Here is a 14,364-nt window from a genome sequence, read left to right on the forward strand (position 1 = left end):
ACAGACCTTCAATGCTTCACTGCCTGAAGGAAAGCTACAATAATGAGTTTGTTATGGACATTTCTCATTCTGCATGAGAAGGAACCCTTATTATCCATTACTTCATTTTGCAGAAGCATTGTGTTTAAGAAATCAGGTTTGGCTACGCTGCAGCTTGCTCCACAGTGTACTTTATTGGGCAGGGCCTTTCTTGTTATCACAAAGGTTAATTATTAATTTAGGGTTTTTAGCAAGAAATATGAATCAATACAAAACACACAGGGATGAAACATGAACACTGCAAATTGATTTAGTATTTACTAATTAGCCTATACAGTTCTCCAGGTCGCCTCAGGTAAAGTCACGTGCCAGCCGGGCCCGACACCATGACAACGCCAGTTGGGGCGTGGCTTAGTAATGCCACGAGCTGCTCGGAGCGCGGAGGGCTTTATGTTCAAAAGGGCTACGATACATACGGGCGTAATTATGTGTGAGATAGACCCTACATGTGGCAGCCCAATATATTAACGTGGTAAAATAAGAACATTAACAGGTGGCTCGTTGCACGGGTTTATCAGACGGACTGTCCCAGTTGTTTCCGCGCTAAGGTAAGACCATCTGGGTTGTAACGTTAGCTCAAGTGTTTTTTGTTTTTTTTTAGCTAGCTCCGCGTCATGACAGGTGCTTTTAGTTGTAACTACTGAATTGTGCTCCGATGATATGAAGCACGTACAAGACATTAGAAGTCATTGACCTCGTGGGATAATCATACGATGACGTTATGCAGTCAAACAAACATGAAGTGTTTGTGAATCGTGAAGTGAAACTGTTGAGCAAAAGCGTACCTGCCGATGAGAGCACCTTCACACGGAGATCAATGTACCTGTACGAGGAGATCAATGTACCTGTAGGAGGAGATCAATGTACCTGTACGAGGAGATCAATGTACCTGTAGGAGGAGATCAATCTACCTGTATGAGGAGATCAATGTACCTGTATGAGGAGATCAATGTACCTGTACGAGGAGATCAATCTACCTGTAGGAGGAGATCAATGTACCTGTACGAGGAGATCAATGTACCTGTATGAGGAGATCAATGTACCTGTATGAGGAGATCAATGTACCTGTATGAGGAGATCAATCTACCTGTATGAGTGTCCACTGAACACACAACAACAACAGCTCGCAGTCTTTGACTGTAAAAATACTTCGTGGCTTTTTGAATGGGGTCTTTGTGTTTTTATTCGGGGTGATGGAGGGTTGCACCTTCATGGTTGTATCCTGTGAATGACTACTTTTTCTCAATCAGTACTGTAGTAGGAATCACAGTGAACACTTGAAGGCATCGCACTAAAGTCGACGGACAGATCCACATTAATACAATTAGGGCTGCAAATAACCATCATTTTTTTTTTATTTTTATTGACGATTATCTTCTCTTTTGTTTTGCTTTGTTTTCATAGAAGACTAAAAGAACCAGAAATATCCAAAGTGAATTGACTTTTAGCATCTTTTTCTTTAAAAAAAACAAAAAAAACTGAAAATTCTTAATTGATAATCAAAATAGATTATCATAGATAGGTTAAAATACATTTTCTGTAGATCTACTAATCGATTAATCACCTAATCCTTGCACCTCTAAACAGTGTTTCAATGGTGGTCTGTGTTTTCACTGTAAAATATGCTGCTTACTTGCAGCAAACTAAAACACCAACCGTCCTGAAAGAGTATTCAGACTCCTTGAACTGATGTCACTGTGAATATTTTATGCATTACAAAGTATCGTAGTGCGTGACTTAAAGTGCACATGGCTGTTTACACCATGTTTTCTCTTTGCTTCTTTTAAAATCGTGATGCAGTGCATAAGCAAGCAGAGAGCCAGTCTGATGTTCCCACTCTGACGTGTTTATGTTTTTATGGTTGTCCATTGCTTCATGTTTTCCACAACTGCATGTACGGGCATGAAATCTCTGAGTCATTCCTGAGAACCCACACTGTAATGCTGACGTGTGTTAGGAGCACAGGAATGTCATAACATTTTGATTTCCGTCTCCTGTTTTAGTGTCCGCTGGAGCTCGTGAGGGAGAGACTGTGGACAGGAATGAGGCCAGAACAGGAAGTCCAGATGTTGTTCATCCTGATCGTTGTTTAGCGACGGCGCAGAGGCATGGCCCTGGAGGCGTCTCCCTTTCCTAATGGGTTTGTTGCAGGCATCCATGCTGTGGGATGGGCATTCATCCTGCCTTGTTTCTGGTTTCTTGACCGCCTCATTGCGCTGTGCAAGTCCACCACCCTTGAGCGAACCCAGCGACTGGAGCAGGAATGCTACTACCACCCCCTCAAGGTCTTCTTCGGCTCCATTATCTTCTTCCTCCTATTCGTCACCACAGCCCCCCTGGCTCTCCTGGGCTTTCTGCTCTGGGCACCTCTTCAGGCCTGCCGCAGGCCGTTTTACTACCACAGAGAGACACCGTCCTCACCAGAGAAGGAGACACACAGGGGCTTTGAGCTGGTAGGAAAGGCATCATTTGGTTTTGCCACAGCCAACCTGTGTCTGCTGCCTGACAGCCTGGCTCGCTTCAACAACCTGGGGCACACTCAGCGCAGGGCGTCTGTCATCGGTCAGCGCATCGTACAGGGTGTGTGCCGTCCCCATATTCGCATCTTCGTGGACTCCCCCAGCAGCTGTGGTACTCTCAGCCCCTCCAACAGCATTCTCCCCACCACCAACTCTACATATGGGGCCACCGACAGACAGGCACTACCTCCAGTAAGTCACCATCCTGACTCAGCAGAAAGACATGGTTCAATGTCGAACTCCAGCAGTCGTGTGGTTTGCGTGCCCTGTGGTGATACAGCGGAGCCTTTGACTGAGCCGCCTTCTACCCTCCTCAATTCCAATCACAACTCGAACCGGCAGGGCCGATCGGGTCACCGGAGTGCTCCCCGAGCTTTGCTGTCTCAGGGGCTCCGCCAGCAGGACGATGTACCGTGGGAGGTGTTGTCATTGTTTCCACCCAACGTTGACATCCTGTGTCTGGAGGAGGTGTTTGATAGGAGGGCTGCACAGAAGCTCACCAATGCACTAAAACCTGTGTTTGGACACATCCTGTACGACATCGGTGTGTATGCCTGCCAGCCACCGTGCAGATGTTCCTCTTTCAAGTTCTTCAACAGTGGCCTGTTCCTAGCCAGCCGATTCCCTGTGCTCGAGGCCCAGTACCGCTGCTTTCCCAACAGCCGAGGGGAAGACGCTCTGGCTGCCAAGGGCCTCCTCTCTTCTAAGGTGCCTTTTTTAAAGTCCAGCTCCACTCAAAAATGTGTTTTTGTCAATGCAACTTGGATGTTTGAGCCTCACTGTACAGAATTGTGTATGTTCAGAGTTTATGTGCTGACAGAGGAAAGTTTCCTTCAGATCACCTAAAGTCCGAGTTTGTGACTTTGCAACTAGGTTAGAAGCTGATTCTGGTCCAATAGGGAACCTAAACAAGTGTGATGTGGAAACTTGAAGGCTGCATTGCTCACACAGTACAATGAGAACATACATCATATTGATTAGGAGACATTTTGTTAAACTTAAGATTCTCGATTTTAATATGAAGGAGGAGGCGTAGATGTCATTTGAAGAATTTCTAACCATTTAATTGAACTTTTTTATGGAAAAACCATATCAGATACAAACTACACTGTGTGTGTGTGTGTGTGTAAGTGTTTTATATAACTGCGAACATAATTAAAGTGGATCTGTAATGTCATATATGACGCAGCTAGCAGTTGTTGTCTTTTGTGTTGCAGAATTCATATAAAATAGGATAAATACTCTTGTAAATACTTTTGTTCCTATATGAACACGGTGAAAATATTATTCAATGAATGTTTTTGAAATTGTCAGGTGCTTATCGGGCAGAACCAGAAACAGAAGAACGTGGTTGGCTATTTTAACTGCACACATCTTCATGCACCAGAGGGCAAGTCACACTTTCTGATTCGGTCTGCTCGGAGGAACTGATATTTTTTTGCTTTCTTTACAATTAGTAAACAAAGACAAGTTTATGATGGTCTTTTCTGTGTTCAGGTGAAGGGGAAATTCGCTGTGAGCAGTTGAACATGATGACCAAGTGGATTGGTGATTTTCAAGCTGCTAACAGACAGCCTGATGAGGATGTGGTTTTCGATGTCCTCTGTGGTGATTTCAACTTTGACAACTGCTCGCCTGGTGTGTCTGTGTCTCGTGCACTTTGTTATCCTTTTGTATTTTTTCGAAATGCATCTTTATCACAAGTTTTTAATTCATGTTCTTTCTGTTTACCTTCTGTAGATGACACTCTTGAACAGAATCACCGTCTGTTTGAGGAATACAGAGACCCTTGCAGGGCAGGACCTGGAAAAGAGAAGCCCTGGGTTATTGGTTTGTACTGTATTATTTAAACCCAGTAAACTGCAGTAATCGCTACATTGTTAAAGTATTTGGAAAATACGTATTTACTTACTGTGGTTTTGTCCTGAAGGTACTCTGCTGGAGCAGCCCACGTTGTATGAAGATGACGTCAACACCCCAGAAAATCTACAAATGTACTCTCCGCTCTACTCTACTAACATGATGAGAACAGACCTTCTTGCACACTGTGTCCACCACAATGACACGACAACCGGTTCTGTCTTCTGTGTGTCGTTGTAGGACTTTGGAAACAGAGGAGCTGAGAAAGCAGTACATCTCTCCTCCTGTTCCTGCAGCAGGCTCTCCACTCGTTTACCCTGAGACTGGCCAGCCGTGGATCGGACGTCGGATCGACTACATCCTGTACCGTGAAAACTCCATTTCAAAACACTGCCGAACAGTAGGTATTTTTTTTTTTAAATGTTTTTACGTCTCTCTATTCTGTTCTCACCTTCCTCTCAATTGTAAAACATTTGCAAAGGTCAGAACTACTGACAAAGTCAGTTTTTATCGTTACCCTCCACTGAGAAGAATTAAGGCATTAAAAAAACCTAAACTCCTTGTTTCCCTCCAGGAAATTGAAGAGGTGACATTTATAACCCAGCTGGCTGGCCTTACAGACCATATTCCTGTGGGCTTGAGACTGAATGTAATAATGGACTCCGACTGTGCTGATGAATGACGACTCGTTCAAACACCGGGAGCAAAATGTACAAAAATGTACACGGCTTTACTCTCTATAGACACATCAATGTTTTGGTTTCATACTTGAATTTTTATTTTAAATTCCCATGACTATGTACTGACCAATGATCTCAGGTGAAATTTATATGGCTTTATTGAAGTTTTATAAAGTACACAATTTTTTTTACACTAAGGGTTGTTGCGGTTAGAGGTATCTATTTTGTATAACTATATTTTTAGGATATTTCACCATGAGAATTTTCCCACAGAAATAAATGCAAAATGTTAAAAAGTGTATTTTGCCTTTAAACCAGGGGTGTCAAACTCATTTTAGTTAAGGGGCCACATACTGCCCACTTTGATCTCAAGTGGGCCAGACCAGTAAAATCATAGCATAATAACGACAATATTTCTCTATGTTTAAATCATTGGTGAAGGTTTTTGGATGATAAACCCTATTTTAAGGTCTTTCTACAATAAACTAGAAACATAAAGACCAAAAACTCAGACATCAGCCCACTGTTTATCTGCCTGGGCTCTCCTCTGCAGATTCCCTAGCAACGAGCGCTTCTGCCTCCGGAGCAGACATCGCATTTACGCTGTTTTTGAAGCAATTACTGTATCGATTAAAAAAAAAATTACAAAACATTTGTACTTGTAAACCTCCATATTCTCATGGAAATGCAATTTATGTCTTTCTGTAATTTTCACACTTAGCAAAGTCATCCGGCGGGCCGAGCTGGACCCCCTGGCGGGCCAAATGCAGCCCACGGGCCGTATGTTTGACACCCCTGGTTTAGACCATCGGTTATGAGCTGCATTGCCCGTCTGAAACGGTTACACAGCAGGAAATCGGCTGCTCGCAGGAACAATTTACAAAACATTGTGACCAAGCATAGCAAAATGACTTAAATATAGGAAATAGGCTGATTCCTTTTATTATTAGCAGATATCCAGTGTTTGTACTGTGTACTGTTTTTCGGTAGAGTTTTTACATACTCCACTTGAGTATTTCTCTTATTTCCTAATTTATACTCGTTTTTCATGTTTTACTTTTTACTCCATAATATACAGTATATTTTATAACTTTGGTGAGTCTCATGAATTATTATTATAAATTGAGTTCAAACAATCCCTGTGGAATGTTCACAAGGTTCCCTGCTTATATACAATAATTATTTTAGCGGGTGCAACGTTTACGCGATCATTATATTGCAGCATATTATTTTGAAATGGGACATTCTGCGAGTACTTCTTCCAACACTTGCAGGCATCACGACGATATGTGATCTCTTAACTTGCCTGCCTTTGTTTTCACAGTTTAAATGGTATTACCCAGTCACGCCAAGTTTGTCATGGCAGGACACTTTACAGTATAATCCTGCCTTGTGAAATGCAGCGCAAAATCATCAGCCTCACTTCTGAGGACAATACCCTTTCTCATCGATAGGGGGAGCGCTTCATCTATGTCGAGCACAGCACAGACACCAACAAAGAAAGCCGCACGGGCCAATCAACAGCCAAGGACAAGAATCCCTTCCGGGTTTCAGCCCTTCGTAAACTCGTGGATAACGTCGCGCGTGATATGTTGTTGTGTTCAGCGAGCAGAAATCATGAACGCTGTTAATCGCGCCAGGAAACTTGTATTCTGCGTATTTAGAAGCAGCGGTTCAGTTTGCTCAGTCGCCAAAGCTCGGTGCCATGACCCGCGTCCGCCTCAACATTTCACAGCGGCTTCAGCCTCATCTCCACACCGGCGTCACGTAGCGTCATTCAGCTGTTACTTCGACACGAGAAGATGGTTTTCAGACAGAAATTCAGAGAGCTCCGGCGTGTTTGAAGAGGAATCGCATGAGACGGGGGACGGCAGCAGTCACGGCAGCTCCTGCGGTGGAAGTAAGTAGTTGCTCCAAGTGTGCGCACACACACACAAACGCGCTCTTCACCATTCATGTAACTTTTGACAGGTTTCTGCCCCTGCAATGTGACAATTTCCTGGTTTTTTTCTTCGCCACATTAGATGATAAACTGGACAGGGCTGTTTATATTGTATCATATCACCTTTTTTTTTTTTTTTTTTGGCCAATAGTCCGAGCAAAGAAATTAACATGTGCTTATATCAGTAAAACAAATAAAACAAATCGAATAAAAGTTCCACCAGGATTCTTTAAGAAAATAAAAATGAACATGGATAGATAACTCGATAGATAGATAGAGTGATCTTCACACCATAAAATAATTCTACACTTAATCCCAATATATAGGCCTAATCCTAAATATATACTGTAAAGCTGCTAATGTGCCGACATCTCTTTGGGCTCTTTTTCAGGGTTGCAACTAATAGTTATTTTTGGTGTCAATTCATTTGCTGATTATTTTTTCTAATTTACAGATTTTTTTTCTTTTTTTCGTGTCTATAAACAAAAAATTGTTTAAAAATGGCCAATCTCAATTTTCCCGACCCCGAGGTAATGTTTTCAAATAGTTTGTTTCTCCCAAACAGCCTTTTAAAATCCAAAGATATATTTTGTTTACTGACATGAAACAAAGAAAAAACTTAATTTTCTCATTTGAGAAGCTTGAGCCTTGTTTGGCATTTTTCCTTAAAGTTACTCGAATAAATAATAAATAATCAAAATATTTGCAAATGATGGGACTGACTGATCAATCACTTCTAGAAATTGTGGTTGTTTGTGATTGATATTTTATAAACCCAACAATGTGGTGATTAATGCAACACCCATAAACAGACTAATTCAGAATGACAGTCGTAGTTAGTTGTCATAATGCCTCACTGTAATTGTCTTCGCAAAATAGCATTTTCCAAACTACCATGCAATGACTGAACGGATGGAGCACCCACACACTAATGAGACACACCTCCTGCTTGCATATTTTCCAACAGATTGTTCCCTTTTGTTCAGGATCCTCAGAGACTTTCACTCTCGACGTGCTTGTGTCTCTGCTGCGTCAGGAAAATGCCGTGGACCTCTGCGTGATTAAAGTACCAGAGCAGATCAAGTACACAGAGTACTTCATTGTCGTCAACGGTGTGTCACCGAGACACCTTCGAGCAATGGCTCTTTATGCCATCAAAGTAGTATGTAACCTTCATTTACCTTGTTAAATGTTGAAATGTGAAGCCTGTATTTCTTCATATATAGAATATTTTTCCTCCAGTACAAGTTTCTTAAAAAAGACGGAGATTCAAATGTCAAGATTGAAGGGAAGGATGCAGAGGATTGGATGTGTATTGACTTTGGTATGTAAATTATTCAATTTATAGCGTCGTTTTATGTAAACTGGTGTTTGTCAATTATTGGTTACTCGTAACCATTTTTCTTTGTTTCAGGTAACATGGTTGTTCACTTCATGCTGCCAGAGACCAGAGAGAAGTATGAACTGGAGAAACTTTGGACTCTGCGCACCTATGATGAGCAGCTGAAGAGCATCCCTGCTGAGATGCTGCCAGAGGACTTCATGTTTGATGTTGAAGTCACAAAGTGACGACATCAAAGTCTGATCGTGGAAGCTGCGCCCAGACTTATGTAGGTGTAATCATATTTTGATGGCTAAATAAATTATTTTAATACCATTCTAGATTCTGTAACTATTATTGAGTTGTGGCAGGGTTTTTACTCGCCCTGCATTTACTGCTCAATAAATGTTTGCCATTTTTGCTGTGTAGGAGAATGTTAATTACGAAAAGGCTTAAGTACTTTGAACACATTTTCTTTGTATGTACTGGGAATCCTATAGTAATTAAATTTCTTCTAATGTTTGGATGTAATCCCCATTTGGGGTTCATTCAGTGGTGGTTTTGTCAGTTTTGACCAACCAACTGAACTCATTCACAGTTTTGCAATTGCATTGCAGTTTAGAATAGTGACTTCTTGTTATAAGGACACAGTAAGAATTTCCTGCGTTATGATTGCAGTTCTTTCCCTGCAAGCACCTGCAGCCTCGGATTGATGAGTGGGAAATTATTTATGCATCTGTGACGTCATAATATTGTGCAGAAACCCTTTGCTGTACATTATTCAATGCCATAACTCAGGAACAGAAGAGGAGACTGTCACCATATTTCACATCTTGAAGTCCGCCTTGAAACTGTGGTTATTGTAAAGATCTTCTGTGCTGTTGGGTTGAAGATGTGTGTGAAGCATCCACGGTTTGTAGCTTCTTTGCAGCATAGTTGAAGCATTGCCTACTGTCATGGCTACAACTTTGCTTTATCAGAAACAGCTTTATTGGCCAAATTCCTTCAACGTTCTCAATACATGTATGAATTTAAAAGTTGGCGGAGGCATATAACTGTGAGATGGTTACTGCAGTTAACATTTGAATCCTTCAACAGCTATCATAAAAATGAAAAACTTGTTTAAAGTGTGCAACAATATCCTTTATTAAAAGTTCTTTGAAATATTTGTCTTTAAATAAGTCTTATGAAATGGAAATATTTAAGTTAAATGACAGACATCAAAGTTGCACAAGAGCATGTTTCTATAGTAAGTGCACCTTGTCACCTATGGGGCCAATTCACTGGGCTCGTTGATGTCTGCATAGACTAGGTTTTAGGAACATTTGTGAGTGAGGTCACCAAAACAGGTCACTCAAGTTGATGCTTAAATCAAACAAGCAAATTGCTACTTCCAGGAAAAGAGAAATTGTAGGCCTAACATGTGACGGGCTTTCACTCAGCACTGGTGAATTGACACCATATACATAAGTCCGACAGCAGCACTTGTGCAAATTAGAATTAACAGTCAGCTACTACAATCTCTGACCAAAGATCAGCAGTCGCAGCAGTACTCGATAATCCTACTGTCTAATGTAACTGGTGGATAAACGTTAAGATTTTTCCATCACTTTTGATCATTTCTGATATCATAGCACACTGAAAAACACTGATAATTTCACTTTGAAACTTAAAACCATGCAAACCCTTCTTAAAGCTCCAAATACTGGTGGACATTCACAGCCTGAAGGTAAAACCAAAGATATACACTGCAGCGATATTTTATGAGTGCACACATACTCATACTGTGCCCTCCTAACTTCCTGGCAAGCGACCATTACGCTTCATTGACTTCTTGTCAGAACATTAGCTAAATGTAAAAATGTAATGAAGCAGGAGATGCGTGCAGAGAGCTTGACAGGACCTGGTGTTTAAATGTTTTTGAGACTTGTGGTTGTGCTGTTTGTACTTACATGGTCTGCAAATAACAGTAATGTGCAAATAGATGGAAAAAGAGAAAAGTGACTGAACAGCTTTCTGAGTTTCCAGTAGTTTCCATATTAGAAACCCACTGAAATGCAATAGGTGGACGTTGATTGTATTACATATTTATAGTTTATAGAATGACTGTCAAATAACTATTTAAATTGCACTGTGCCTGTATTGTAGTATACCAATTATTACTTTGTGCCAAAAAACTGTATTAAAGCAACTTACTTCTTTCTAGTGGTTTAGCACTATGGCTCTGGAGGGAAAACTGATTTGTTCACTGTTTTGCTCAAATGTTATTGTTGCTAATGTTCTCATTATCTGCACAGCCATTTTACCCACTGTTGCGTGGCCATTAAGAGCCATGGTGTTACTATCCTCTTTGTCTGAGGAGATTATGTTGGGCGATTAGTTAGGTTTTGCAAACAGCAGCAGAAGAGTGTCTGCCTTGCATGATTTATTGCTGTATAAGGTACACCAGGCGGAATTAAACTGCTCCTTTCATTGTATTAGTCTCCACATAAATGAGTAAATCTAACATATATCACAAAGCCTATACCATAGGTGTACATGCAAATGAATAGTGTATGTGTATGGCACAGAGAGAGAGAGTTTATTAATCAGCAGCTGCTCATTACTTCCCCGTATGAAACAGGCTGGGGATTAATCATTTATCTCCGACAACCCCCAACCGAGACTTTCAGCTCCAGTCCTCTGCTATAAAAGCCCACCTGTCCTCCAGGCTGTTAGTTTTCTATTGTATATAGAGTGTAAACAAAAAAAAAGAGTAACGATTTAGGTTCTCTGATATCAGCCTGTAATCTGCAGGTGGGTAGCACGTTGCTGCAGTTTTCTCTCAGTAGAGGTTGTTTATGAGGCGTATTACCAGAGAGCACATCCACTGTATCAGACATTATGATTGAAGGACTCCCTGTACTTCATCCACCTGGTCCTCATTTGTCAGCAAAGTACCTGCAGGCTGCTGTGACTAAATATGTAAACCAGCCATTTATTACTGACCATTCTCCGAACAGCACATCTGTTATTTCTCAGGTGAATAATGACTCTTTATCAAGTAAAACACAGAGTGACTTTCAAATAATGTATGAGCTGTATATAACATGGAAAATATAATTGCACATTTTTGTTACAGCAAGCATGCAAATTTATAACTATCTCTTGGCTCCTCGTGTCTTAAGGAGTCACAGCTGTGGAGTAATATAAAGAGAAATTATATTCTTCATTTAACCAATATATTCTAGTTTAAATAGTTTTCTTGCTTTGTTCTCCATACATTTTAGAGCTCTATCGCTGACAGATTACACATTAACTGACAACGTGACAGCTAGAGATTGATACTTTGTGATTTCTATAAAAATCCTTGTGTCGCTCTTTCCTGAAAGAAGCAATTTATTCTGGCATAACAGCATCTGAATATTCAGTGTAAGGGTGAAAGTTCTTCGTTTTTATGAACTTTTCCTGCAAGGACTGTGCTGTTGTTCTGGAATGTGACTTTGCCAGAAAATAACAGCACCAATCTGCTGTCAGATTTCAGCAGAGTGCTCTTCAAAGAAAAACGTTGCCAATGAAGTCGTCTCACCGTTTAAGGGGCTGAAAGCTTTTTGTGCCCTCAATCAGCTGGAATTGAAAATTTATGGATTTGTGTGATTTACTGCCCTTTCTTGGGTTATTTGGTGTAATTTGGAGTGATGCTCGCTGGTTTGGCTAAAATTGCTGCACTTATTGTCTGAAGACGACTGCATTTTAGTCAGTAGTGTTAAAAGTGGAGTTGTAGTGCCACTGTTTTGCATTCATGTAGACTGAAATGCAACAGAAGTCATTTAAGAGGATTACAAAATCACCTGATAATCTCTCCAAACACCTGGGGGCATCCAGACATTTTACAATTTAATGTGAAAACTGCAGACCATCATCAGCCAATTTACACATCATCAGTTTTATTGAAGCTTCTCATGCTGGTTGGGGTCTTAAATGGACCGCCTAAACTAATTAACATTTTAGACTTTGTCTTAACTTCTTTTTTTTAAACAACAGGGAAATCTGTTGTAATCTGACGTACTCTTTCCTACCCTTCATCCATTCAATGGCCTTTTACTGTGTTTTATGGAAAGAAAAGGAATTAAGGAAACAATAACTACATTGCAAACTGACATTAGTCAAATATATGGGCCCCTGTGGCTCTGTGTATTATTGAACTTGTTCATTTGCTTGCTAAACATGCTGTAAAGCACAAATTTGTGGTAACAAAATGTAGGAATAATTAAATACTCACAACACATTAGTTTGTAATGCAGTTGATTAAATCAAATCTAATCAAATAATGAACATTTTAATCAATCTGATGCTGACCACTTACATGTTTAGTTTTGTTTTTTCACGATAATGCAACTACTATCACCATTTGTGAGAGGCAACATATATTTGTCGTGAGTAGCCTAAAATGGAATTAAATTACCCTCCCCCCCCATCCGGCACACACTGTATAAAACACAGGCAATGTTGGGAATCTGACAGAGGTGCCTTGAACAGGGAGAAAACTGACGACAGCAGCATTTTCAAGTAAGCTCTTTTTTTTTTCTTTTTTTTTTCTCACATTTTAATTTAATAGGCTCCCTTGATTTAAAGTCAGATGGACAGTTCTAGGTTTAACAGCTTTTAAGGCTCATGATCATGAATCACAGGAGTATCAATCCAGTAATGGAGCTTTTATTTCTGATTCTGGCGTGAGTGATACTGTTGGATACTTATTTTTTACTCTGTGTGACTGAATTTTCCCTGTGATCTCTAGGAGACGCTCTAAAGCTGTGATGTTGCTGAGTATTCCGGCTCTCTGCCTGCTGGTCTGTATTCACTCTGGCATAAATGCATATCCAGCCAAGCCTGCCAGTCCCCGGGAAGGCGCACCACCTGAGGAATTTGCCAAATATTATTCTGCACTTAGACACTACATCAACCTCATCACAAGACAGAGGTCAGTACTTGAACTTCTATAATATTCTGGAGATTTAGAAATATCACTGCATTACATACAAAGAAGTATTGATATGTTACTCCAGTCTCTTTTTATACACAGGTATGGAAAAAGAGGCACTCCAGATACTGTATTTTCAGACATGATGGTGAGGGAGAGCGCAGAGAGCGTTCCAGAGTCCAACTATATCAGGTAAAGAATAATATTATATTATTCCATTCTATCATCCCTCTACCATACAATATCAGGAATCTAAATTCATGATAAACAATTTTTAATTATATTATAGGAAACACATTTGTCCATACATAGTGTACTTCTATATAACAGCTATGCAGTAAGTCAATATTTGTGAAGCTGATCATGTTCAGTTTATGTTTACACTGTGTTAAAGAACTGTTGATTGTACTTCATGGTGTTTTTTTAAGGTTAGTGGTATTGGATTGAACTTTATTAAGAGATGTGTTCAATAAACTGTCTTCCAGGTGTGTGTGAATAGGAACAGGGAAACATCTTGTTTTTGTGTCTGACAAAAACATCTTATTTTGTCAGACACACATTATTTTCTTGTGACTTCTCTGTATTTTTATAGGTATGATGCGCTGCCACTGTGGTGAAGCTGCCTGAGCTGACTACCCTAAAGCTGCTGCCATGTCTGTTTCACTGACATGAAATTAACTTGTGTTGCATGGAATAAACAATGTGTGAAGAAACTACTTTGGTGTGTATTGTTGCCAGTTCTACACTAGGAAATGTTTTTGACACTCACGGCTATTATCTCACTTTGGATCACTTGGGTTGACAAGCAGCAGGTGGTAATCTGTCTGTCCTTACCTACAGTACAGATATGTTCATTCACAAGTGGAGTAACAGTGCACTCTTCTGGTGAAGTGCCATCTAAACATCTTGAGATGTTTTTAACTGGGGCAAATAGCTTAAAACCAATACTGCTGCAAATGACCTATTTGGAGAAACAGAATTTTTTTTTTTTTTGTGCACTGAGTAAACCACAGTGTTGAACTTATTTCAGTTATATCGAGCCT

At 40.3% G+C, this 14,364-nt stretch overlaps 3 protein-coding genes across 3 annotated transcripts; all 3 read left to right on the forward strand.

The window, feature by feature from the left end:
* The first annotated feature begins 399 nt into the window (after positions 1–399).
* Positions 400–6,182, forward strand: smpd5 (sphingomyelin phosphodiesterase 5). Its single transcript, XM_069142949.1, has 8 exons — positions 400–587; positions 2,043–3,266; positions 3,873–3,948; positions 4,056–4,196; positions 4,299–4,388; positions 4,489–4,552; positions 4,659–4,818; positions 4,993–6,182. Exons 2-8 carry the CDS (start codon positions 2,148–2,150, stop codon positions 5,098–5,100), a joined length of 1,758 nt encoding a protein of 585 aa, XP_068999050.1. The 5' UTR covers positions 400–587; positions 2,043–2,147; the 3' UTR covers positions 5,101–6,182.
* Positions 6,183–6,614: 432 nt separating this feature from the next.
* On the forward strand, positions 6,615–10,566 carry malsu1 (mitochondrial assembly of ribosomal large subunit 1). The gene is made up of 4 exons (XM_069142955.1): positions 6,615–6,998; positions 8,027–8,202; positions 8,283–8,364; positions 8,455–10,566. The coding sequence occupies exons 1-4, from the start codon at positions 6,716–6,718 to the stop codon at positions 8,607–8,609; spliced, it is 696 nt and encodes a 231-aa protein (XP_068999056.1). The 5' UTR covers positions 6,615–6,715; the 3' UTR covers positions 8,610–10,566.
* Positions 10,567–12,885: 2,319 nt separating this feature from the next.
* Positions 12,886–14,024, forward strand: LOC138194320 (peptide YY-like). The gene is made up of 4 exons (XM_069142956.1): positions 12,886–12,909; positions 13,139–13,321; positions 13,424–13,513; positions 13,914–14,024. The coding sequence occupies exons 2-4, from the start codon at positions 13,158–13,160 to the stop codon at positions 13,936–13,938; spliced, it is 279 nt and encodes a 92-aa protein (XP_068999057.1). The 5' UTR covers positions 12,886–12,909; positions 13,139–13,157; the 3' UTR covers positions 13,939–14,024.
* Positions 14,025–14,364: the final 340 nt, after the last annotated feature.

The sequence above is a fragment of the Embiotoca jacksoni genome, unplaced genomic scaffold (genome assembly GCF_022577435.1).
Source record: "Embiotoca jacksoni isolate LCO1_2020_lvr unplaced genomic scaffold, fEmbJac1.0.p SCAF_11, whole genome shotgun sequence".
In the NCBI taxonomy this organism is placed as follows: Eukaryota; Metazoa; Chordata; class Actinopteri; family Embiotocidae; genus Embiotoca; species Embiotoca jacksoni.